This window comes from Aquarana catesbeiana, linkage group LG05 (assembly GCF_042186555.1).
Source record: "Aquarana catesbeiana isolate 2022-GZ linkage group LG05, ASM4218655v1, whole genome shotgun sequence".
In the NCBI taxonomy this organism is placed as follows: domain Eukaryota; kingdom Metazoa; phylum Chordata; class Amphibia; order Anura; family Ranidae; genus Aquarana; species Aquarana catesbeiana.
Genome location: NC_133328.1, coordinates 591002887 through 591029443, shown reverse-complemented (window position 1 = coordinate 591029443; position 26557 = coordinate 591002887). Strand labels below are relative to the sequence as shown.

Below are 26557 nucleotides of genomic sequence, written 5' to 3'. Positions count from 1 at the left end.
GACAGGAGGGGGTCCGAGGGGGGGGGGGGTTAGTTAAATAACAAATATGTAATGCTTTGCTGATCTGTATAAAAAAAAATGGGCTGCTCAGCCTAAAATGCCTGGGCCTATTTTTTGTCCCAGTCCGGGCCTGGTTGAAGCTGTTAAAGCTGCTAAGGGTGGGCCAACTCAATATTGAACCCTACAGACTTAGACTGTGATGCCATTTCATGTGCGTGTAAAGGTAGTAGGTGTCCCAATACTTTGGTAATATAGTGTATACCCAGTGTATATTTAGGTATATGTGTACAAGTCCACCAGGACTACTATAGGGCCCTTTGCTGATAATACCTGTTTGTACATTTGATGTATGCACTGTTATTTATCTATAAAGGTTGTATTATTTATGCTTACAGTTAATGTTATGTGCTAGTTACAGTAGTTCCTCTGCTCTCAATTACTTTGATAAGCACAATATCCTGTTTGAGGAGGGCCATATCCATACCCGAGGGTCGTATATATATATATATTTATATATATATATATATATATATATATATATATATATATATATACGTATACACACAACATACACAACTTAGGAAAAAAGTCTATATATGTATTTCAAATGTGTATACTTTTGACTTTTCCATGCAGTACCAAGGATTGTTCTTTTTCTTCCTGGGGTTTACTAATACTAATAGCTGCAGTAACAAACGTCCCTTTCAGTGCCACCTGCGGGTAAAATCTGGTATTATACAATACACACACTGAGGTATTCTTTATTGCTTCATCCTTTTCTACTGGAGCATACAGTATAATAAAGAAACTCAATTTTTTGCTATTGTCAATGTAGACAGTTCTCTTTTCAGAAACTTTGATACAAGTATTTTTCAGGTGATTTAGAGTTACCACCAGAGCCAGAGGTGAGAGTAAATCATCAAATTGGCACAAATATTTGTGTAACAACTGTATAAAATGGGAATTTCCTCACTTTGGGCAGATTTCCTCTCATTTTCTATTGTGTCTTCAATAGGAAGTGCAGGACACAGGCAGCAAAATTCACACTTTGAAGCAAAAAATACACTGATGGGGTGTTAACCCTTCTCTACTCTACCTAGGTCATCTGAAATACTTGGCTGCATTTTGTATGTCTAGGTAAACATACCTGGTGTAGCAGGTTATTTGTGTTGCATGACTGGCATCTTTCTCCACATCACAGGGGATTGAAAGGGTGGAGGAAACTAGCTGGACACTGTTCCCCAGGTTGGTATTCCCATCACCATAATCAAATTGGTTAGCATCTGAAAAGCCTGGAGAGTGAAGTAAATACAAAAAATAAATACATAAAAAACACTTATGAATCTAGATTACTCAGATTTAACAATCACAAGTGAAGAAGACTGACAGTTCATTAGAAACAATCTCTTTAATTCAGCTTAAAATATTCTGTATTTTTAAATGCAGAGATAGATTCCTTAGTGATGTAAATGATAGTCCCTGGAAATGTGTGCATTTAACTCTCTGTGACTCATCTTATCAGTATAGGAAGTGGCACAATAGTGACATGACCAGAGTACACAGTAAAGGTCTGGACAGTGCAGGCATTAGTCAATGGAAATGTACTGTATGTAAAAAGGCCCTCTCCAGGAGGACAAAAGACTTCTGCAGTAATGCCATTATGACATGGCAGGCCTAAAATGAAAGGCCCATTCCAAGTGCAACTGTGCCTATGCACAATGGACATTAAAGTCAAACTTTATTTAATTCTGCCTCCAGTGCTCTGTCCATAATGCCACGCAGAGTCTGCTGCAGCAGGAAGACAAGAGGGATTCTGTCACTAATGCATGCGACTCACCATCCTTGTTGTCTCCTGAAATGGTGACAGTACAGTGCATGCACCCTTTTTTAGTAGCCAGCCATTGGCGTGGGAATAAAAGCCGGCCTGAGCCTGTTGTTGTGCCATACTCACACAGGTACTGATTGACGGCCCTCTGCTGCATGTGCAGCCGCTGCAACATTTCCAAAGTTGAGTTCCACCTGGCAGGCATGTCACAAATCAGGCCGTTTATGGGCAGGTGGAATTCCCACTGAATTTCAGCCAACCGAGCACTGGCTGTGTATGACCACCTGAAATGGCTACAGACTCTCCTGGCCTGCTTTAACAGATCCAACCCTGGGTACTTGTTTAACCACTTCAGCCCCGGAAGAATTGGCTGCTCAATGACCAGGCCATTTTTTGCGATACGACAGTGCATCGCTTTAACAGACAATTCAGTCCAGATGATCTCTGCCTTCGCCTTGGTCACATCTATAGAGACGCTCTCCTGTGTTCCTGTTAAAGATTTGTTTGGCTGACATTCCTTCTGGCTCCAGATGCTGCTTGCTGTTCTACTATGCTCCTCTCTGGCTCCCTGACATTTTGGCTTGTATGACTATCCGTTCCGGTTCCTGAACTCTGGCTATGTTTTGACTACGTTTACTCTGTTTACCTTTTTTTTATTATTATTAAACAAGTGTGATTTAACTGTACTTCTGTCACAGTCTGATTCATGGTTTCTGACACATGGGCAACATCACTAAGCAGAGGAAATGGTGCCCTGCCTGAGGACGGACCACGCACACCTTTACCTGTGGACACAGACACTGCTGGCCCTCTCACAGTGCCATGGGAACATCTGCCTCTCCTTGTTGGCCTCCCAGACATGATGGGGGGGGGGGTTATTACTAAAATGTAATAGAGATGGGAAAATGTGCGCTTTGATGCACTTTAACTCCTTCTCGCCGAGCGTACGCGGCCTCGGCTTTAAGGGGTTATACCGGGAAGATGCATGCAGCTGCATGCATCATCCCAGTACCGTTTTTCAGAGCGGGCAGTCGGCTCTTCAGGGATAACAAACGATGTGGCTAAAAGCAGCTCGGTTGTTATACCAGAAGAGTGAGAGGGGACGTTCCCCCCTCCCGCCGCCTTCCGCCGCTCTTCCCGGGCCTCCCATCCCACTGGGAGGCTAGAGTAAGACTGGAACAAAGCCGGAAACGGCTTCGTTCCAGTCTTCTTTCTGTAAACACGGAAGCGACGTCACAACGTCACTTGTGGTTTACTCGGCTGCCAATGGCGCCCTTTTAAAAAAAAAAGACAGTATTCAGAATTGCCGTTTTTGGCGATCTGAATACTTTGAAGTGTAAAGGAAGGATTTGGGGTCTTTTAGACCCCTGATTCCTCCATAAAGAGTACCTGTCATCCCTTGTGACAGCAATAAAAGTGATCACATTTTCTTTTTAAAGTAACAATGTAAAAAAATTTAAATAAATAAAATTAATAAGAAAAAATAAATACTTTTTTTTAACGCTCCCCTGTCCCGCAAGCTCGTGCAGCAAAGAAAACGCACATGTAAGTTGCACCCGCATATGTAAATGGTGTTCCAATCACACATGTGAGGAATTGCCACGATCGTCAGAGCAAGAGCAATAATTCTAGCACTAGACCTCCTCTGTAACTCTAACCTGGTAACCGTTATTTTTTTTAAAGCGCCACCTATGGAGATTTTAAGGTACCGTAGTTTGTCGCCATTCCACGATTGTGTGCAATTTCAAAACATGACATGTTGGGTATCTATTTACTCGGCATAACATCATCTTTCTCATTATACAAAAAATTGGGCTAACTATACTGTTTAGTTTTTTTTAATTCATGAAAGTGTCTTTTTTCCTAAAAAATTGCATTTGAAAAACTGCTGCGCAAATACAGTGTGACAAAATATTGCAACGATCGCCATTTTGCTTGCAAGTTAAAATCTGTATTTTTTGCTAAAAAATTACTTATAATCCCAAAACATTATATATATTTTTTAAGCAGAGAATTTAGAGAATCTAAATTCTCTGCTTAAAAAATATATATAATGTTTTGGGGTTATAAGTAATTTTCTAGCAAATAATACAGATTTTAACTTGCAAGCAACAAATGTCAGAAATAGGCTTAGTCATGAAAGGGTTAATCAATGGAAAGTGGTTTTTGGTGCACTTTACCTTGAGGACTCACTACACAGACACACTCCACTGACACACTATAATATAATGCAGTAAAAGAGCACTAACGCACTTCAATATATTGCAGTAAAAGTCCCCCGATGCAATTCAATATACTGAAGTAAACGTGCACTAACGCACTTCAATATATTGCAGTAAAATTCCCCCGACGCACTTCAATATACTTCAGTAAAATTGCCCTGACACACTTCAATATACTGCAGTAAAAGTTCACTAACGCACTTTAATATACTACAGTAAAAGTGCCCTGTTGCACTTCATTATACTGAAATAAAAGTGCACTAACGCACTTCAATATACTTCAGTAAAATTGCTTTGACACACTTCAATATACTGCAGTAAAAGTGCCTAATGCGCTTCAATATACTGCAGTAAAAGTGCCCTGATACACTTCAATATACTGCAGTAAAAGTGCACCAACACACTTCAATATATTGCAGTAAAAGTACCCTGATGCATTTTAATATACTGCAGTAAAAGTGCACTAACGCACTTCAATATATTGCAGTAAAAGTGCACCAACACACTTCAATAAATTGCAGTAAAAGTGCCCTGATGCACTTTAATATACTGCAGTAAAAGTGCACAAATGCACTTCAATATACTGCAGTAAAAGTGCACTAACGCACTTCAATATACTGCAGTAAAAGTGCACTAATGCAATTCAATGTACTGCAGTAAAAGTGCCCTGACACTCTACACTGACACACTTCAATATACTGCAGTAAACCTGCCCTGACACACTAAACTGACACTAAAGTAAAAAAGGAAGGTCGCACTACACTTACGCTGCACTGTCACTATTTTCACACTATACTGACACTCTACACTCACAATAGAATCAGAATAGCACATTATAGAACACTAACTTGCTAGTAGCAATGAACAGAGCCCTATTCTATTTCTCTCCACTCCAATATCACACTGCAAATAGCTGCTCTGGAAAGGAACTTTTTATAGTGGGGGTGGGTCTATGAGATATGAGCCAGGATTAGGCACAGTCATCATTATTTTCTCCAATCATAGCTCTGCCGTGTTCTGTGCCCTGATTGGGCAAAGCCTCATTGCTTCAGCCAATCAGGGCTTCTGATGCACTGTGCTGCGCGCAGTGCATTGTGGGCTGTTTGGCGGGCCAAACAAACGGTTGAACGCCTCGACAAATCAGATGTTCGCCGAATAGATGAACAGCCAATGTTTGGGCCAAATTTACTGTATGCTCGGCCCAAATTGTTCGGCCTTATCCTTACAACTAAGTAATTTATGGGTATGGGGGAATTTACTCAATGCCTAGGTTGCATTTAGGTACTTAGTGTAAATAATGTCATGCACATTGTCCCATATCGATGCATAGTGGCCGGTCCCAAGTCCGTGCTGAGAAAGGAGGAGGGGAGCTTTGGAGGGGAAGGGCCAAGGGAAAGGGCAGGGAAAGATTGGAAAAAAACCCTGGGAATCCATTACCCCATCCCTGAGGAGCCTACACTGGCTAACCATAAAGAATCGGATTACATTCAAGACCCTCTGCCTCACCCACAAATGCATACAAGGAAACGCTCCTCTTTGAGAGAAAATAAAACACTACACACCCAATCGCAGTCTTCGATCAGCTAACCAAAACCTCCTCATCATTCCCAAATACCGCTACAAAGCAAAGGGAGAACAAAGATTCACAGTCCAAGGACCTCGGCTATGGAACGCTCTTCTGACTTACATCCGCATGGAAGAAAACCATCAGGCCTTCAGGAAAAAACTCAAGACCTACCTCTTCTAAGAAGCTGACAACAGAGAACGCATCTAGCGCCTTGAGGCGATTCAGTTCGCATTTGCAGCGCTTTAGAAATCATTCATTTATTCATATGATTTACTAGCTATTTTGTAAGTACACATGGAAATGCATATATTTCCCCCTTTCCTCAGTGGCTTATGTACTATCATGGGCTATTTTACAGTACATTCTAGCTGTGGGTGCCATTTGACTGGTTCCTCTTGTGCCCCGGTGCCCGCAAAGGGAGTTTTCCTTCTGTGTGCGCTTATGTCTCCAGGCAAGGTGAACAATTCTTTTGGATGTATTACGCATGGAAATGTAGCAATATTTATATGCTTTGCATAAGTATAACTTGTGTTTTTCATCTAAATAGTGAACCCTATGTTGTCCTTCTGTGTATCCTGAGGAAGCAGAAAGCAAAATGCATTGATGCACAAGGGCTCACTTAACTGCTCATTTCTGTGGAATACCATTACTGTAAATAGGTGGATTATTACTGTCATTGTCATACATACAGTGGGGCAAAAAAGTATTTAGTCAGCCACCAATTGTGCAAGTTCTCCCACTTAAAAAGATGAGAGAGGCCTGTAATTGTCATCATAGGTATACCTCAACTATGAGAAACAAAATGTGGAAACAAATCCAGACAATCACATTGTCTGATTGTTGAAAGAATTTATTTGCAAATTATGGTGGAAAATAAGTATTTGGTCACCTACAAACAAACAAGATTTCTGGCTCTCACAGACCTGTATCTTCTTCTTTAAGAGGCTCCTCTGTCCTCCACTCATTACCTGTATTAATGGCACCTGTTTGAACTTATCAGTATAAAAGACACCTGTCCAGAGCTGTCGAAGGACACCAGAAACAAAATTGTAGACCTGCACCAGGCTGGGAAGACTGAATCTGCAATAGGCAAGCAGCTTGGTGTGAAGAAATCAACTGTGGGAGCAATAATTAGAAAATGGAAGACATATAAGACCACTGATAATCTCCCTCGATCTAGGGCTCCACGCAAGATCTCACCCCGTGGGGTCAAAATGATCACAAGAACGGTGAGCAAAAATCCCAGAACCACACGGGGGGACCTAGTGAATGACCTGCAGAGAGCTGGGACCAACGTAACAAAGGCTACCATCAGTAACACACTACGCCGACAGGGACTCAGATCCTGCAGTACCAGACGTGTCCCCCTGCTTAAGCCAGTACATCATAAGAAAAAAAGCTGCGCTATATAAATAGTGATAAAAAAATGTGACTTGAAGGGTATTCATCTAAACGAATGGAGATATGAAAGCTCCATAGGTCACACTATTACATAAATATTGAATGCAATCACAAGTGAAATGTGCAGAAAATAATTGAATAATGAAAAAAAAAAAAATGAAAATCAAAAACTTCTCAAACAGGTTGAGTCCCCTCCAATGGTCTATTAAATAGAAGCCCCACTGAATATACAGTTCACAGTGATCTTCCAAGTGGTGATATTTCAGGTCTCTAAATAGTAGTGACATACGACCACAACAACAAGGGAGATGTGATAGAGTGCGACAGGAAAGTTCCTCCACCTGTAATATTAATGCCGCTTACCAGCTTTTAAGATCTCTTGTTTAAGGAGATCTTAAGTGCCTGTGGCTCTTATTCCCAGCCCTGGGTCTTTGAACTTGAATGGCTAGATGTCACCGGACTCTCTAAGCGGAATATCCTCTGTACAGCAGATGTACGCTCATTCCCCATGAAAGAACATAAAGGTTTCCATAGCGTAACTCGTTTTAAAATTGTATTTATTAAAAAGGAAAAAGTATTGCACTTACAGTTTTGCCATATACATAAAGCATTTGGTATATAAAACACGAGCCGGCTGGCTCCCGATTGCTGCCCGTACATTCCGGGACTAGCGCGGTATTTGGTGACGTCAGCGCGCCGCTCCTCCCTACGCCGTTTCGTCAAAGGTGACGTCTTCCAGGGGCCCCGGAAGCTACGGGCAGCAATCGGGAGCCGGCCGGCTCGTGTTTTATATACCAAATGCTTTATGTATACGGCAAAACTGTAAGTGCAATACTTTTTCATTTTTAATAAATACAATTTTTAAACGAGTTACGCTATGGAAACCTTTATGTTCTTTCATGGGGAATGAGCGTACATCTGCTGTACAGAGGATACTCCGCTTAGAGAGTCCGGTGACATCTAGCCATTCAAGTTCAAAGACCCAGTGCTGGGGATAAGAGCCACAGGCACTTACGATCTCCTTAAACAAGAGATCTTAAAAGCTGGTAAGCGGCATTAATATTACAGGTGGAGGAACTTTCCTGTCGCACTCTATCACATCTCCCTTGGTGTTGTGGTCGTATGTCACTACTATTTAGAGGGCTTTTTTCATTATTCACTTATTTTCTGCACATTTCACTTGCGATTGCATTCAATATTCATTTAATAGTGTGACGTATGGAGCTTTCATATCTCTATTCGTTTAGATGAATACCCTTCAAGTCACATTTTTTTTAATCACTATTTATATAGTGCAGCTTTTTTTCTTATGTTGTATTTAGTGTGTGTGTCTCACATTATAGTTGCGGCTTGTTTTCCATTACATACCATTTATTTGGATAGCGCAGTAAAATTACCTTTTTCCAGTTTAAGCCAGTACATGTCCGGGCCCATCTGAGGTTTGCTAGAGAGCATTTGGATGATCCAGAAGAGGATTGGGAGAATGTCAAATGGTCAGATGAAACCAAAGTAGAACTGTTTGGTAGAAAAACAACTCCTCGTGTTGGGAGGAGAGAGAATGCTGAGTTGCAACCAAAGAACACCATACCTACTGTGAAGCATGGGGGTGGCAACATCATGGTTTGGGGCTGTTTCTCTGCAAAGGGAACAGGACGACTGATCCGTGTACATGAAAGAATGAATGGGGGCCATGTATCGTGAGATTTTGAGTGCAAACCTCCTCCCATCAGCAAGAGCATTGAAGATGAGACATGGCTGGGTCTTTCAGCATGACAATGATCCCAAACACACCGCCCGGGCAACGAAGGAGTGGCTGCGTAAGAAGCATTTCAAGGTCCTGGAGTGGCCTAGCCAGTCTCCAGATCTCAACCCCATAGTAAACCTTTGCAGGGAGTTGAAAGTCCGTGTTGCCCAGTGACAGCCTCAAAACATCACTGCTCTAGAGGAGATCTGCATGGAGGAATGGGCCAACATACCAAGAACAGTGTGTGACAACCTTGTGAAGACTTCCAGAAAACGTTTGACCTCTGTCATTGCCAACAAAGGATATATAACAAAGTATTGACATGAACTTTTGATATTGACCAAATGCTTATTTTCCACCATAATTTGCAAATACATTCTTTCAAAAATCAGACAATGTGATTGTCTGGATTTGTTTCCACATTTTGTCTCTCATAGTTGAGGTATACCTATGATGACAATTACAGGCCTCTCCTATCTTTTTAAGTGGGAGAATTTGCACAATTGGTGGCTGACTAAATATTTTTTTTCCCCACTGTATGTGTGCACATATGGAGAATTCTTTGGTGGGCATATTATATTTCCTGTGCTATCTCTGGCTTTCAATAAAACTTTTTAGGGATGATATCATTGGAGTGCAATCCCTTTCTAGCACATAGATGTCCTGGACACCGTGGAATCTCTTGCAACCTGCACCCAAACCCTCAAGGTGGCACTGTTGCATGTTGTGGAGTGGTGGCAACCCATTGAGCTATCTTCAGAACAGTTTGAAGAAAAATATGCACTCATTGATATCATATGCATCTAAGTGGGTAACAATAGATGATGCATTCATAATGTTTTAATTTAGTCCTACTCTAAGTTATCTTGGAACAAACTCTCACTTCAGGGTTGTGTTGTAAATATTTCATAAGGACTAATAAGTTAATGTAATTATTAGTGTAGCGCTACCCCCTAGAAGGCCACTGGATTTTTGGGTCCCCCTTTTCTTGCACAGCCAGGCATCTCACATTTTCCAACTTCCACACAGAGACAGTAACCAGTCCATGGTCTTGTTTATTGTTGTTGTTTTATCGAGGGAAAACAACTTGGATGGGGAAGATGGACTATGGGATGCCCAACTTGAACTTGGTAGAACAATCTGAGGACACTTCTTTCTCTATGTACACAAAAAATGATCCTGGACTGCACCACATCTGGAATGATATCAGTCTCTAATGGATCAGTAGCAAAGCTCCTCTTTTAGGAGCTTTATGCCCCCTTGTTGAAAATCTCAAAGTCCCAACACTTGCAGGGGCTCTATGTCCCCTTGATGAAACTCACAAAGGCCCAACACTTGCAGAAAACACCAGCCCATCTGACTGCCTTGAAAGTGTCCCAGAGCAAGGGATTTAGGGTTAGCTGTGACACTGTCCCAACGAAGGCTTGCTAAATATTGCATCTGGCCGCTTTTACTCTTGTAGGCCCTGCGGGTGTAGAGGTACTCACGCTGACTATGGAATCCTGCTGCCTTGGATAAGACTGCTGTTCAGGCCTCCTGCTGTAAAGGTCTTCCCATGCTAGACAGGGTTTCTCCTGGATAAGACTGAAGGGTGGTAAAGATCCCTCTCTCTAGCTTTCTCTCCTTACTTCCTCAGCTCCAGCCTGGAGGCAGAGCCCCCCCCAGCCCTGGTGTCCCCTTAGGCCTCACGATCCTTAGCACAGCACTCCATCTTCCACCCTACAACAACCAACAACCCCAACTGGCCAGGTTCTTCAATATTTATGGATCCATCTTATCACCCTGGCAGGCCTCCTGCCTTTGGATTGGTTAAACTCCCATAAATATTTAAATCCCTGCCTCTATACCTCCACCCACTAGTTTCTAGATGTTTCCAAGTCACTAACCAAACTATACACTAGAGGGTGCTACATAAGTATTGTGTAAAAATTAGTGTGCAGATTTGTCTAGAACACAATCTCCTCCAGATGAATATCATTTAGCAGATTTGGTTCTTTCTAGAGAGAATAGCATTTATTGGATCCCAGAACAGATGACAAAGTTCAACAAAATAATACAATAATCAGAAGCTTAGAGAGTCCCCAGTTCTCCTATCATATATATATATATATATACACACAGTGGGGGCGGAAAGTATTCAGACCCCCTTAAATTTTTCACTATTTGCTATATTGCAACCATTTGCTAAAATCATTTAAGTTCATTTTTTTTCCTCATTATTGTACACACAGCACCCCATATGGACAGAAAAACACAGAACTGTTGACATTTTTGCAGATTCATTAAAAAAGAAAAACTGAAATATCACATGATCCTAAGTATTCAGACCCTTTGCTGTGACACTCATATATTTAACTCAGGTGCTGTCCATTTCTTCTGATCATCCTTGAGATGGTTCTACACCTTCATTTGAGTAAAGCTGTGTTTGATTATATTGATTGGACTTGATTAGGAAAGCCACACACGTGTCTATATAACACCTTATAGCTCACAGTGCATGTCAGAGCAAATGAGAATCATGAGGTCAAAGGAACTGCCTGAAGAGCTCAGAGACAGAATTGCGGCAAGGCACAGATCTGGCCAAGGTTACGAAAAAATTTGTGCTGCACTTAAGGTTCCTAAGAGCACAGTGGCCTCCATAATCCTTAATTGGAAGATGTTTGGGACAACCAGAATCCTTCCTAGAGCTGGCCGTCCGGCCAAACTGAGCCTTGGGGGGAGAAGAGCCTTGGCGAGAGAGGTAAAGAAAAACCCAAAGATCACTATGGCTGAGCTCCAGAGATGCAGTCGGGAGATGGGAGAAAGTTGTAGAAAGTCAACCATCACTGTAGCCCTCCACCAGTCGGGGCTTTATGGCAGAGTGGCCCGACGGAAGCCTCTCCTCAGTGCAAGATACATACAAGCCCGCATGGAGTTTGCTAAAAAAACACCTGAAGGACTCCAAGATGGTGAGAATTAAGATTCTTTGGTCTGATGAGACCAAGATAGAACTTTTTGGCCTTAATTCTAAGCAGTATGTGTGGAGAAAACCAGGCACTGCTCATCACCTGTCCAATACAGTCCCAACAGTGAAGCATGGTGGTGGCAGCATCATGCTGTGTGGGTGTTTTTCAGCTGCAGGGACAGGACGACTGGTTGCAATCAAGGGAAAGATGAATGCGGCCAAGTACAGGGATATCCTGGATGAAAACCTTCTCCAGAGTGCCCAGGACCTCAGACTGGGCCGAAGGTTTACCTTCCATCAAGACAATGACCCTAAGCACACAGCTAAAATAATGAAGGAGTTGCTTCACAACTCCGTGACTGTTCTTGAATGGCCCAGACAGAGCCCTGACTTAAACCCAATTGAGCATCTCTGGAGAGACCTAAAAATGGCTGTCCACCAACGTTTACCATCCAAACTGACAGAACTGGAGAGGATCTGCAAGGAGGAATGGCAGAGGATCCCCAAATCCAGGTGTGAAAAACTTGTTGCATCTTTCCCAAAAAGACTCATGGCTGTATTAGATCAAAAGGGTGCTTCTACTAAATACTGAGCAAAGGGTCTGAATACTTAGGACCGTGTGATATTTCAGTTTTTCTTTTTTAATAAATCTGCAAAAATGTCAACAATTCTGTGTTTTTCTGTCAATATGGGGAGCATTAATCCCCCTGGCGGTATTCCCGAGTCTGGCTCGGGGTGGAGTTTCAATACCAAAAGCGGTATCGCCGAGCCAGACTCGAGATTGCATCGCAGGATCCTTGTAGAGGTTACTTACCTTGTCCCCTGGATCCTGCGATGTCTCCCCACTGTAATCTGCGAGCCACCGTGTCTTGCTCGATTCACAGTGCCGAGCTCCGTTCTCTGCGAGTGTTGCGACGCACGGGGACGGAGTTCGGCGCCAAATTCAAAAAGTAAAACACACAGTACAGATACAGTATACTGTAATCTTACAGATTACAGTACTGTATCAAATAATTACACATCCCCTTTGTCCCTAGTGGTCTGTCCAGTGTCCTGCATGCAGTTTTATATTATAAAAACTGTTCTTTCTGCCTGGAAACTGGAGATTGTCCATAGCAACCAAAACTGTCTCTTTACATCAAAAGTGGCTTTAGACCAGCTAGAAAACAGTGATAATAAATTAGAATCACTTGCAGAATTGAGCGATAGTGATTTGTGGGGAAATCCGTCACCAAACACTAAAAGTAATGAAAGCGACAATTCTGCAGTCACATGTCAGTGTTTTTGATTTGATTACATTATTGAATAATTTTTATTATTATTATATTATTATTTGTTATAATTATTTATAGTTATTTATTATATTATAATTTTTTATTTCGTTTTTCAAACTTTATCATACCCGGGATGTCTACTAGACTCTTGTTTGGACAGATTTAAGTGAATTATTCCTAAGAATTACAGGCCTATAATATAAAATGCCAAATTTCTGTGCAAAATAATTGTACCGCTTTTAGCACCTAAAATCTGAAATAATCATACCGCCAGGGAGGTTAATGAGGAAAAAAAATGAACTTAAATGATTTTAGCAAATGGCTGCAATATAACAAAGAGTGAAAAATTTAAGTGGGTCTGAATACTTTCCGTCCCCACTGTATATAGGCTCCACCCATCCAGAATTTGTGCCTGATCTATACTATGTAATACTTCATATTCCCATCGCACCCGTTCCTGGGTAAGCTCTCAAAGTTTGGGTGCTGCAGCAAAAAAACATACTGGTTCAAGTCACAAAGTAGATATTTGCCAGCACACCATGGATCAACAAAAGTGGTTTCCAAACGGATTATTTATTGCATGATCATAACAAAAGGAGAGAGCAACGTTTCGGAGTCACGCAGGACCCCTTCATCAGGCATGTGATGTCTGCTTGGACGCCACTTTTGTTGATCCATGGTGTGCTGGCAAATATGTACTTTTTGGTCTATAATATGCACCCTGGTGTATGTCATGAATGAAGTAATGTATACTATATCCTTGACCCTTCCTTCCATTAGAATCTATTTTTAACAGTCAAATATTCCCCTTAAAATATAGCGTAATATCAGCAACTAAAGCTGGAGGGGTTTCTGATTGGTAGACCAAACACTTTTTATCTTTACAAGATGAAAAGACCCTACCCTACCCTACAAGAATGTAGGCCAGCTGTGGTTTTTACAACCCTTGTTTTGTTTTTACTCTGTGAATTCTACGCAGAAAGGGCACGCATTAGGACCCCTTTTAAATTGAGAAAAGTGGTGTGAGTCAACAATATGCAGCAATATCTGTTTTTTTTTTACCTTGTTCAATACCACAACCTGATAACCAAGTTCTGGCTATAAAAAGCTATGTATATACAATGATTCTGCGCTACCAGAAAAAAGGGGGGAAAAGCAGCTAACAAAAACAACAAATGTAAAGAACAGACAAGAATACAAAATATGTGTAGCGCTAAAAAAGGGGAGGGATAAAATTATGTAATGCTTAAGGAGCTAGCAGTTCAAAGTTCGAAAGTTGACAAAAAAGTCTTTGAAAAAATAGGACGAATGAGATATAGAATCCTCTGGAACAAATCTTTGACCGTGGTACCAATCCTCTATGGAGAGAGCCCACACACCACCAATGACAATGAAGAGGCTTACCAGACTTGGTGGACCCGACAAGGCGTACGCCAGGTGGGGTCAAACAGGCTTGGGTGGTGCTGGGCTGGAACGGATGCTGAAGAGCAGGGATGGTGGAACGGCTTCCACGTGACTGTGTTCCTTGGACGTGGTCAGGCTCAGATCGTGGTACTCAAATCCGTGTTGGGACGTATAAAGGAGGGAAAGGATGGGCCAAATAGTGTGAATCCGTATTGATGAAAATTTATTAAAATAATAGTAAACACTTACATAAAAAATGTCTAAAAACAGCGCTGTGGATGGATGGCGACAGTGGGGTCCTACCCAAGGGATCCGTATTCATCAATACGGATTCACACTATTTGGCCCATCCTTTCCCTCCTTTATACGTCCCAACACGGATTTGAGTACCACGACCTCTGAGCCCGACCACGTCCAAGGAACACAGTCACGTGGAAGCCGTTCCACCATCCCTGCTCTTCAGCATCTGTTCCAGCCCAGCACCACCCAAGCCTGTTTGACCCCACCTGGCGTACGCCTTGTCGGGTCCACCAAGTCTGGTAAGCCTCTTCATTGTCATTGGTGGTGTGTGGGCTCTCTCCATAGAGGATTGGTACCACGGTCAAAGATTTGTTCCAGAGGATTCTATATCTCATTCGTCCTATTTTTTCAAAGACTTTTTTGTCAACTTTCGAACTTTGAACTGCTAGCTCCTTAAGCATTACATAATTTTATCCCTCCCATTTTTTAGCTCTACACATATTTTGTCTTCTTGTCTATAAAAAGCTATGTGCCAGTGGCAAATCATTTTTCCCATACCCACCTTGCCCCATGATGGTAAGTCTTGTTGCTCCATTCAGACTGCCATAATATGGCGTGACTTGAGAGACCATCGGTTGTCCATCTGTAAAGGAGGAAGGAAAACATGTCAAAGTTTTATAGATCCTGTCTTATGTACATACTTCTCACACTGGACGTCATTCAGGAGAACAAACACAATGAAAGGCAGTTCATGTTAATTTTACCTGATGTGTTATTTTAACACATTGTACATTTAATTTGTAAATCTGCAATTCACTAGAAAAAAGTAAAACCTAGGATTTATGTATTGTTGCAGGATACAATTATCATTTTATTGTCTTAGATGTAATTACTGCAATTGTTATTGAATTCTTTCTAGTTTATTTCTTTCTAAATAATGGTTTAATTGTATTATAGGAAGAAGTGGTATGTTGGGATACTTGTGATGTGGAATAGACTCTTGGATTTCTCTATGAATTTCATCCATTAATGTCCACACAACTAGATGAAGGTAGGGAAGACATCTCCCACTTGTCCTTTTCTGATCCATTGGCATGCAATAATCAGCAGTAACAGGGGTAGAAGGGGGCAAAATAATCTTCTGAAAAGCCAAGTAAGGGCGTCCTAGCTATTGGTCCATATAATTAAAGGTGTATATAATGGTGTCTATAATATTACTTCTTTACTTAAAGCAGACCCTCTGCCCTCCAGGTGATTGCTCTAAGACATGACAATGGCTGTCCAGAGACTGGACATTATATTGTGAGACCCTTTGGGGAAGAATTAAAAACATTTTTTTCATAATTTTTATATGGATTAAGCCCCATGAGATGAGGTTAAAAGCAGGTCACATTTTCTTCAGTTTTTTCTAAATAAGAACATCTAGGGGGTTATTTACTAAAACTGGAGAGTGCAAAATCTGGTGCAACTCAGCAAAGAAACCAATCAGCTTCCAGGTTTTATTGCCTAAGCTTAATTGAACAAGCTGAAGTTAGAAGCTGATTAGCTACCATGCTCCAGATACTGAGTTTTAGTAAATCTACCCCCTAGTGACTCATCAATCCTTGAATATTGCAAACAAACTGTTTGCAGAGTCATAAAAACCAAGAATATCTATAATCTCTGTTCTTCAAATAAAAGGATTGAGGAAACATTGTATCCATAATCAAAAGTCTGAAGACACAGCAACATGACTGACTTTTTTAAGGTGAATTAGCTATCTCTAGACAGAATCTATTGAGAGAGCTTTAAGATTTGTTTGTTCAGCTGAACACTTTCTAAAGAGCCAGCAAGGCAGTCCAAAGTCCATTTTAGACAACAAAAAAAAATATATGAACTCTTCTACTAAGAAGTATTGTATTTGCATATTTTTAAAGGAGATGATTAAAATATGTTCAAATTATATATTATAATCCATGTCATAGATACAATCATGATGTTAGTGTCTGCTGGTGCAATAATAATTCTGTTATAAAATAAAAATATATTATTTTGAGTTAAAAAATATTAGCAGTAAAAATAGCTTAAAGTATACCAATTATTGTTGTTAATGATATATATATATATATATATATATATATATATATATATATATATTTATATATTTATATATTCTAACAATATATACAGAAATATATATCCATATAGCATTTGTCTTTTACCTAGATGCATAAGTAATCATAGTATCCACAGAGGTAAAACACATATTCATATTCAATAATTTTGTGTGATATTAATGTGTAAAATTGTACACTCATCTTGTACTGATTACCAGATCTCCTACATATTACATATATATATATATATATATATATATATATATATATATATATATATATATTAGCAACAATATACAGTCAGGCACACATTATGAAGATATGAAAATATTTACAAAATACCACTTATAAAAATATTTCAGGTTAAATATTGCTGCCCTAGGACACATATGGTGGTTGAAAGAGGGATTGCCTAAAACCTACAGAAAAGTAAGCAATGGATTTCTCCACCAATTAAAAGATGTCCCACCTTCTAGGATAGGTTTATGAAAATTGTAATGAGTTTATTGTTCAAAGTGGTATTTAAGAGCAAGAGTGAATAAAAAAAAACATACTCATACACCCACTCACACTCATGAAGACTCATTGTCGCTCATACTTCATTTCCTTTATCATCAAGCCTTATACTCTAAAATGTTAAGGACGCTAGACACAGCTCCTCCTTAAGCAGACACTATTTTAAGAACATCAGCCATCTTAGGAGATTCTGGTAACCACCATTTTAAGCCAACAGGCATTTTGGGAACGTTAATTATATTATATTGATTCTACCTTATATTCATTTGTTTTATTTGAAAATATTTATTATTGATTATTATTAAATAGTTAGATAACTATTTCCCTCGAGGTCAATAACCACTTTGTAGATTTTTCTTTAGCTTCGTTTTTGTAATTTTTAAAAAAAATTGGAGGCTATATAGTGGACCATCTGTTTTATTTCACGCTGTTTATCACTTATTCACCTGCAGTAGAGTAACGGTTGAATTCGTGAAATAAAGACGTTTTAGCTAATAGTCATAAATTTATTTATTTCAGGTACTTATATAGCACCGTCAATTTATGCAGCGCTTTACATATACATTGTACATTCACATCAGTCCCTACCCTCAAGGAGCTTACAATCTAAGGTCCCTAACTCACATTCATACATACTAGGTACAATTTAGACAGGATCCAATTAACCTACCAGCATGTCTTTGGAGTGTGGGAGGAAACCGGAGTACTTGGGGGAAACCCACTCAAGCACAGGGAGCAAACTCCAGGCAGGTAATGTTGTGGTTGGGATTCGAACCAGCAACCCTTCTTACTGCTAGGTGAAAGTGCTATCCACTACACCACTACACCACTGTGCCGCCCGACATGTATGTATACATGGAAGTTTAATCATTTTTGTTTAATTTAGAAGGTACAGCACTACCATTAGTGTGTGTTTCAATTAGTTTTCATTATTTTATGTCAAATTTATTTCTGACAACCTATACATATTACTATTTTGTATGAATACATGTCTGGTGAATAAATATCCTATTTTTAATCTATGTTCATATTGATTGATCCTGTATCTTAAAAATATTAATGTTTAAAAATGACTCATTCATAATTATTGTGTGGGAAATTATTCTCAAAAGCACAACAGTATTGTCAGACGGCAGTGGGAATATCCCACCATGCTTAGACGTACTGACATTTCTTAGGTGGCCACAGCAGGGATCAGAGCTGCAGAAAGTAAATCAAACTATATCTAAAGTCAATTGTTTTGAATGAAGTGGGGGAGGATAACAAACCTTTTCATATTTTCACTGTTGTCTGTGTCCCTGTTGGGGAGATTACCCTCACTATGGGGTTGTGCAAGGAAATTTTCCCATAGCTTTAAGTGGAGCTCCACCCAAAAGGGGAAGCCCTGCTTGTTTGCCTCCTCCCCCTGCTCCACTGCGACATTTGACACTTTTTTTTGGGGGGGCGGGTACCTGGTTTTGACAGGTACCTGCTCCTATTTCTGGCTGAGTTCGCCACGCCCCCCCTCCTCCTTCACCTGCAGCCGGCCCATTCACAGAGTGCAGCATGATTGGCATCTGGGCAGTAGGGAACCGGCTAAAGCTATCAGCCATAGCCCCGGTATTTTTTTGCGGCTGGCTTTCTCATGACTTCCGAGTGGCTCATAAGTTAAGTGGAGTCAGGTGGGAGGGGACCCCCCCCCCCACAGCTCGCCGGTGTGTCTCGGAAACAAGAGAAACAATTCAACAGTGCGACCAACTGGTCACAGAGGTGATAAAAGACCAGATCGTCTTTGACTGCTTCTATGGCCTTGGAGTACCTATTTTTTTTTTTACAGATTTTTTGTTTGATCTTTTGCATTTAAAGATAAATAGAAGGTAAATAAAAGGACAGTGTAAAAATAAAATAAATAAGAAAAAAAAAATTATTGAAAGTGCCCCCATCCCTGCGTGCTAGTAAGCACGCAGCAGCGAACGCATACATAGGTCACACATACATATGTAAACAGTGTTTGCATGACACGTGAGAGGTATCGCAGCAAACGTTAAAGGGAGAACAATAATTTCAGCACTAGACCTCCTCTGTAACTCTATAAGGTAACCTTTAAAACATTTTAAAGCGTTGCCCATAGAGATTTTATAGTACCGTAGTTTGTCGCCATTACAATTTTAAAGCATGACACGTTAGGTATTTATTTACTCGGCATAACATAATTTTTCATATTTTTTTTTTAATTCATTAAAGTGTATTTTTTCCAAAAAAATTGCGTTTAAAAAACCACTGTGAGAAAGAGAGATAATCCTCTCAAAAAATTGGTGGGACTTTAAAGGCAACAAAGTAGTAAAAAACAATTTTATTGATACAAATATACAAAGATATAAATATACAATATAGGGAAAGTCTAATACAATTCACTACATAAACAATAAAATGAATAAGGATATGAATATGCTGATGTAGAATTCAAATGTATATTCGTGTAATCTTCCACCTTGGGCCTACGCATTTCGGGACTACCTATAAAATTACCTGAGAGTACAGGATCTATAATATAAGACAAAAAGCCCTGGTCACAAAACGCAAGAGTGTCTATTATATACAGCAATATATAGTATATATTGCCAAAAACCGCAATCCAAGACAGGCAGCGCTAGAAGCCTACAGCAGATTGCAACTACAAAAGGCAAAAGAGACAGGAAACGAAATTACCGTATTGGTCATAGAGCTGTATCTCAGTGCAATAAGGGAGCTCCGCTCATCGAATCCATGAACGCCGCCGCCAAGCAGGACAGTGTCACTGACTCAGTATGCGGCGGCTTAATGAGCAGTAAGACGGGGAGCCGACAGGTGCAGCGCTGATTGACGTGCGGGCTCCGGACGTCATGACGCCGCTCCGTACAGGGAGAGGAAAAGGGGGGAGCCATGGCAACGGGGGAGGAGCGTAGTGATTACGACATCCTCCTGTCATTTGTCATTTGCGGTTTTTGGCAATATATACTATATATTGCTGTATATAATAGACACTCTTGCGTTTTGTGACCAGGGCTTTTTGTCTTATATTATAGATCCTGTACTCTCAGGTAATTTCTACCCACTGTAACTTCTCTGGAACTGCCTGTGCACCTAAGGGTTTCTCGCTCCGATTTTTGATTTTGGGGTTCCCCTTCTATGACCCCTGGGAATTCTTTTTATGCACCATCATTAGAGTAAGCCATGTTTATAAGGTTATTTTACTTGTATGCCCCGCTTGAACGCGGATCCGCATGGTGGATGTGTGGACCTGTGTCCACGCTATGGTCGTCACTTCTATATTGTTTTTTTTGTTTTTGTTTTTATTAGCAGAGGTACACCAGCCTATTGGGTGTTTTTTCTTTGTTTCAGATACCCCCTTTTGGTCTTTACCCTATCCAGGTTCCTCGGGGATAGTGTTGCCCCTGTTGAGCTTTACTCCTCTGGGGTCACACAGGGGGACCAGTGTGGATAAGGCGGAGCCAGTAATACGCCCGACTTTCCTTTGGATGTTCAGGGCGCCTTGCACGTACTCGCCTCCGGGACTTTGGCAGTGAGTTTCTTTGATTGAATATGCTAGGGTATGTATTTTTATTTTTTTCACTTTTATTTTATTTTTATTTTTCATGTTTTTTGATGCCCAATTATACAGAATGGTCTACGATGCAAACAATATGTTTAATGCATATGATTTCTAATTATCTCCCATTTATATTTCATTATGTAGTGTGATTCCTCCTACAAGTTGTCCCTGATGAAGGGATTCTATAGGTAGTCCCGAAACGCGTAGGCCCAAGGTGGAAGATTACACAAATATACATTTGAATTCTACATCAGCATATTCATATCCTTATTCATTTTATTGTTTATGTAGTGAATTGTATCAGACTTTCCCTATATTGTATATATATATCTTTTTATATTTGTATCAATAAAATTGTTTTTTACTACTTTGTTGCCTTCAAAGTCCCACCAATTTTTTGAGGGGTTATCTCTCTTTCTCCTGATATCAGGGATGGTGGCAACTCATATGACCTTCTTGGATGGTATTCCCCTTTTCATAAAAAAAAACACTGTGAAACTACTGTGTTACATAAAAAATTGCAACAATTGTCATTTTATTCCTTAGAGTCTCTGCTGAAAAAAAATATATAATGTTTGGGGGTTATAAGTAATTTTACAGCAACAAAATACTGATTTAACCACTTAAGGACCGAACCTCTTTTTGAAACTTGTTTAAAATCTAAAGTTAAAATCATTTTTTTTTGCTAGAAAATTATTTAGAACACTCAAACATTGTATTCTTTTTTCCAGACAGAGAGAGAATAAAATGGCGGTCGTTGCAATACTTTATGTCACATCATATTTGAGCAGCGATCTTACAAGCAAATTTTTTTGGGAAAAAATACACTTTTTTTAATTAAAAAATAAGACAACAGTAAAGTTAACCCAATTTTTTTCTATATTGTGAAATATAATGTTATGCCAAATAAATTGATACCCAACATGTCACGCTTCAAAATTGTGGAAGGGCGACAAACTTTGGCACTTAGAAATCTCCATTGGCAATGTTTAAACATTTCTACAGGTTACCAGTTTTGAGTTACAGAGGAGGTATGCAATCGCTTCTGTGCGCTAACTTGGTGGGATGGGGCGCTTTAAATTTTTTTTCTTTTTCTCATTTATTTTACTTTTTATTTTTTATTTTTACACTGTCCTTTTAAAAAAAAAAAATGGGTCACTTTTATTCAAATTACAAGGAATGTAAACATCCCTTGTAATATAAATTAGCATGACAGGACCTCTTAAATGTGAGATCTGGGGTCAAAAAGACCTCAGATCTCACATTTATGCCGCGTACACACGGTCGGACTTTTCGTCTACAAAAGTCCGACAGCCTGTCCGACAGACTTCCGGCAGACTTGCGGCGGACTTGTGGCAGACTTTCTAACGAACGGACTTGCCTACACAAGACCACACAAAAGTCCGACGGATTCGTACGTGATGACGTACACCAGACTAAAATAAGGAAGTTCATAGCCAGTAGCCAATAGCTGCCCTAGCGTGGGTTTTTATCCGTCGGACTAGCACACAGACGAGCGGATTTCGGGGTCCGTCGTAGTTACGACGTAAAGATTTGAAGCATGTTTCAAATCTAAAGTCCGTCGGATTTGAGGCTAAAAAAGTCCGTTGAAAGTCCGGAGAAGCCCACACACGATCGGATTACCAGCCAGCTTTAGTCCGTCAGCGTCCGTTGGACTTTTGTAGACGAAAAGTCCGATCGTGTGTACGCGGCATTACACTTTTATGCAAAGAAAAATAAAAAATAAAATTAAATGTATTTTTTTTTTGCAAAAGGAGCAGTACATTGAGCTTTCCAGTGAAAGGCTTGCAGGGAGGGGGGACGTGTCAGGACAAGTCTGATCATTGGAGGAGAACAGCATGAGTTTCCAGCATAGCTATAGAACTGACCACGCTGTGTTCTCCTGTTTAGTGTGGGCAGCATTTATTAGGAAAGCAGAGGGACTGTCAGGAACACCAGGGATTTCACATAAAGGAAGAGAAAAAAAAGAGAACAGGATACTTTCTCATACATGTATATGGCACAGCAGGCACAATTATAGGAATATGAAATGTTGGGGTAACAAATGCTTTAAGTATGGTTATAACATGTAACATAGTGAAAAAGTGACATAGTGACCAAACCCTGATTGACTGATATGTATCTCTCTGTTCACTGGTCTGGTGCAGAAGTTATTCACTAATAACATTCCTAATCACTGCCTATGGCAAAAAAAAAATTGTATCTGTAGAAAAAGTAATAAAAAATGTAATAGGTGTAAACATTGTATTAATAATAATAGCAGTATTATTAGTAGCATTATTATTGTTAATATTATTCATAATAATAATAACTATTTACAAGTTAATTAAAAATAAAAAACTATTGCAAAATTATTGTTATTATATTATAATATTTTAATTTTCTTTTTATGATGTATAATTGAATAATATAACAGCAGCTTTTTCATACTGATTACAGAATGTCACAAAAAAAGAGTAATTTTACAAACTTACGTGTATAGTGGATGGTGAGCAAGAGAAGAAATATCACCAGATGCATGGTGCTGCTACTCAGCGGCCACCGCCAGCAGCTGCGGGCTAGAAAAGAAAACCCAAAGCTATCAGATATGAGCAAAATATCATGCAAAATATCATGCTTAAATCACAGGTTTTAACTCACACAGCCATAGTCCATCCACAGAAATTACGATTACTTACATGCACTTCACTCTCTCTTCTGTACTGAGGACACAACTAATTCTGGGTGTATATTGCAAACATTGTAAAAAGATGGAAGCTGCACTCTAAAATTAGGTCTTTCTGGCACTAATTCTTTTTTTTTTTCACAACACAATGTATACAACTGTGTTTATAGTATTTCCACCCACAAAACTCACTTCCTTAATGTGTTTCACCACTGCTGGCTTGCTCACAAGGCTATCCTTGTGAGCAAGCCAGTGGTGGTGAAACATGTCAAGAAAGTGTTTTTTTTTTTGGAAGGAGATACTATACATGCAGTTGCCTTATTTAAAATGGAATACATGCCAGAATAAGATAATGGTGGAGTACGGCTTTCATCTCTCAATAGTGAATGGAGACAAGCTACAGGAACCAGCACCCTGCTCATTCATGAACAGCAGGAGGAGTGTATTCTCTAGGGTCTTTGATAAAAAAAACATATATAATGTTTTGGGGTTCTATGTAATTTTCTAGCAAATAAATGATGATTTTTACATGTAGGAGAGAAATGTCAGAATTGGCCTGGGTGCTTCAGAATGCCTGAAGGTGCTCCCTGCATGTTGGGCCTCTGTATGTGGCCACGCTGTGTAAAAGTCTAACACATGTGGTATCGCCGTACTTGGGAGTAATAGCAGAATGTGTTTTGGGGTGTAATTTGTGGTATGCATATGTTGTGTGTGAGAAATAACCTGCTAATATGACAATTTTGTGAAAAAAAAGAAAAAAAAATCTTGATTTTGCAAAGAATTGTGGGAAAAAATGACAACTTCAGAAAAACTCACCATGCATCTTTCTAAATACCTTGAAATGCTTTCTTTCCAAAAAGGGCTCATTTGGGGGGTATTTGTACTTTTCTGGCATGTTAGGGTCTCTAGAAATGAGATAGGCCGTCAGTACTTCAGGTGTGATCAATTTTCAGATATTGACACCATAGCTTTTGGACTCTATAACTTTCACAAAGACCAAATAATATACACCAATTTGCACTTATTTTTACCAAAGATATGTAGCAGTATAAATTTTGCCCAAAATTTACGAAGAAAAATTACTAATTTGCTACATTTTATAACAGAAACAAAGGCAATTTATTTTTTTTACCGAATTTTTAGTCTTTTTTCTTTTATAGCACAAAACATAAAAAAAACCCAACGGTGATTAAATACCACCAAAAGAAAGCTCTATTTGTGTGAAAAAAATGACAAAAATTTCATATGGGTACAGTTTTGTATGACTGCGTAATTGTCATTCAAAATGTGAGAGCACCGAAAGCTGAAAATTGGTCTGGTTAGGAAGAGGGTTTAAGTGCCCAGTGGTCAAGTGGTTAAAGTAAACAACAGTTAGTTATTAAATACTTAATACTTATATGTTTACTGTGTCTTTGTTGTATGCAGATGTTGTATGTTGAATCCTCTTACCTGGCAGTGTAGATCTGATGGGATTTAGCCTTTTTAAGTGAAGTGTCAGACCTGCTGAATTGTTAACACACTGCTTTTCTCCACCACTTATCTGTCTATATATATATACTGCTGCTCCCCGTGGCAACTAACAGACACACTGACAGCTTCACATCGCTTGAGGAATTTGTCATTGTGTCATTGTGTTACTGATGATGTCTTCCTGCTCATTTTTCTATCTCAACCTTACAATTAACATTTTACAATCTGTTTCCTTATATCCTGGAAATGCATAAACATTGGAAGCTTCCTGATTGGACATTTAGCTTCATATTCTAATTGGATATTCACTAGCCTTGCAGAGTTGATTGGTGCAGAGTGTTTCTTTTTTTTTTTTTTTTTGGTGCATTACAATTTTAGGCTCACAGCTGTATCCAGAGAAACCCTGCAATTGCACCCCAGAAGTTGAGTATCAGCAGACAAGGGATCATTCTTTCAAGAGAACATGTCACTTTTCCCTGAATGGGGAAAAGTAACAGATTCACTTTTAAATGCATAATCGCTGCAACCTGCACTAAATTTGCAACATTGATTTGCATTGTAGGTCATTCATTTTGTATGGGCTGCCTAGCCCATGACACCACAACACACCTCAACACAAAAAGCAAAAGTGTTAGTGGTGAATTAAGACAAAGTGAGATACATTTAATTTTATAAAGTGTTGACTATGACCGACAAAAGCAAGCCACAGGAAAATGTTTTCTTCCTGTCCGAGGAACCAATACAAAACATTTCAATAGTAAAAAGTAATGGCAATCTCTGCATAAAGCTTTCAAAGCAAAAATTACATACTATATGTAACACACCACATGGAACTAAAGGCACCCTTTATACTCACTTTCTCTCCAACGGTCCCGTCCCTCCCTGGCACCAGGATCTTCTCCTGTATGCCAGTTTGTACCCCATCTGCGTTGGCCCATGCAGGATGACATCACGTCATTCCTCCACACAGGGATCTGACCACCACTTGTAAGCTGAGCTGCACATGCGTAACTCAGTTTACATGCTGGGGGACGGAAGACAGGTAAGTATATTTTATTACTTACATTTTGCTTACATTACATGTCTCTTCTGTAAAAAACTAAACAAAAAAAACCAGCCTGCTCTCAGTGAACAACATTGGGACTTTAGTTCCACTTTAAATATCATCTCTAGACATTAAAGCGGTTGTATACCCTTTTTTTAAACTTCTACCTACAGGTAAGCCTGTATGGCTTAGGAGGTATTTACTTTGCATGCAGCTGCTGACGTGAGCGGTGCATACACTGTGAAGGCCCGGCTGAAGATCCGGCAGATGCTGCCGGACCTTGCCGGGAAAAAGACTCCTGCGCGCATTGCTCAGGAGTGACGTAATCGTGGCTTCAGCCACTATCAGCGCCGGAGCTGCGATACCCGGAAGAAACACCAAGGGAACATGTCACCTCCCTCAGCATGGACCGGGATCAGATGTCGAGGCCTCGTTCTAAGGTGAGTATTTCATAATGAGCTAGTATGCGCTGCATACTAGCTCATTATGCCTTTGCCTTGCAGGTTTTTTTGTTTTAAAAAAAAAAAGGTGCAGGTATACAACCGCTTTAAA

The 26557-nt window shown here is 39.8% G+C and overlaps 1 protein-coding gene across 1 annotated transcript in view; it reads right to left on the bottom strand.

The window, feature by feature from the left end:
- Positions 1-26557, bottom strand: part of LOC141146079 (fibrocystin-L-like) — a 491542-nt gene that overhangs the window by 368673 nt on the left and 96312 nt on the right. The window contains exon 3 of the mRNA XM_073632839.1: positions 1148-1344. Coding sequence (XP_073488940.1) covers positions 1148-1344 — 197 coding nt within the window. The remainder of the gene's footprint in view (positions 1-1147; positions 1345-26557) is intronic.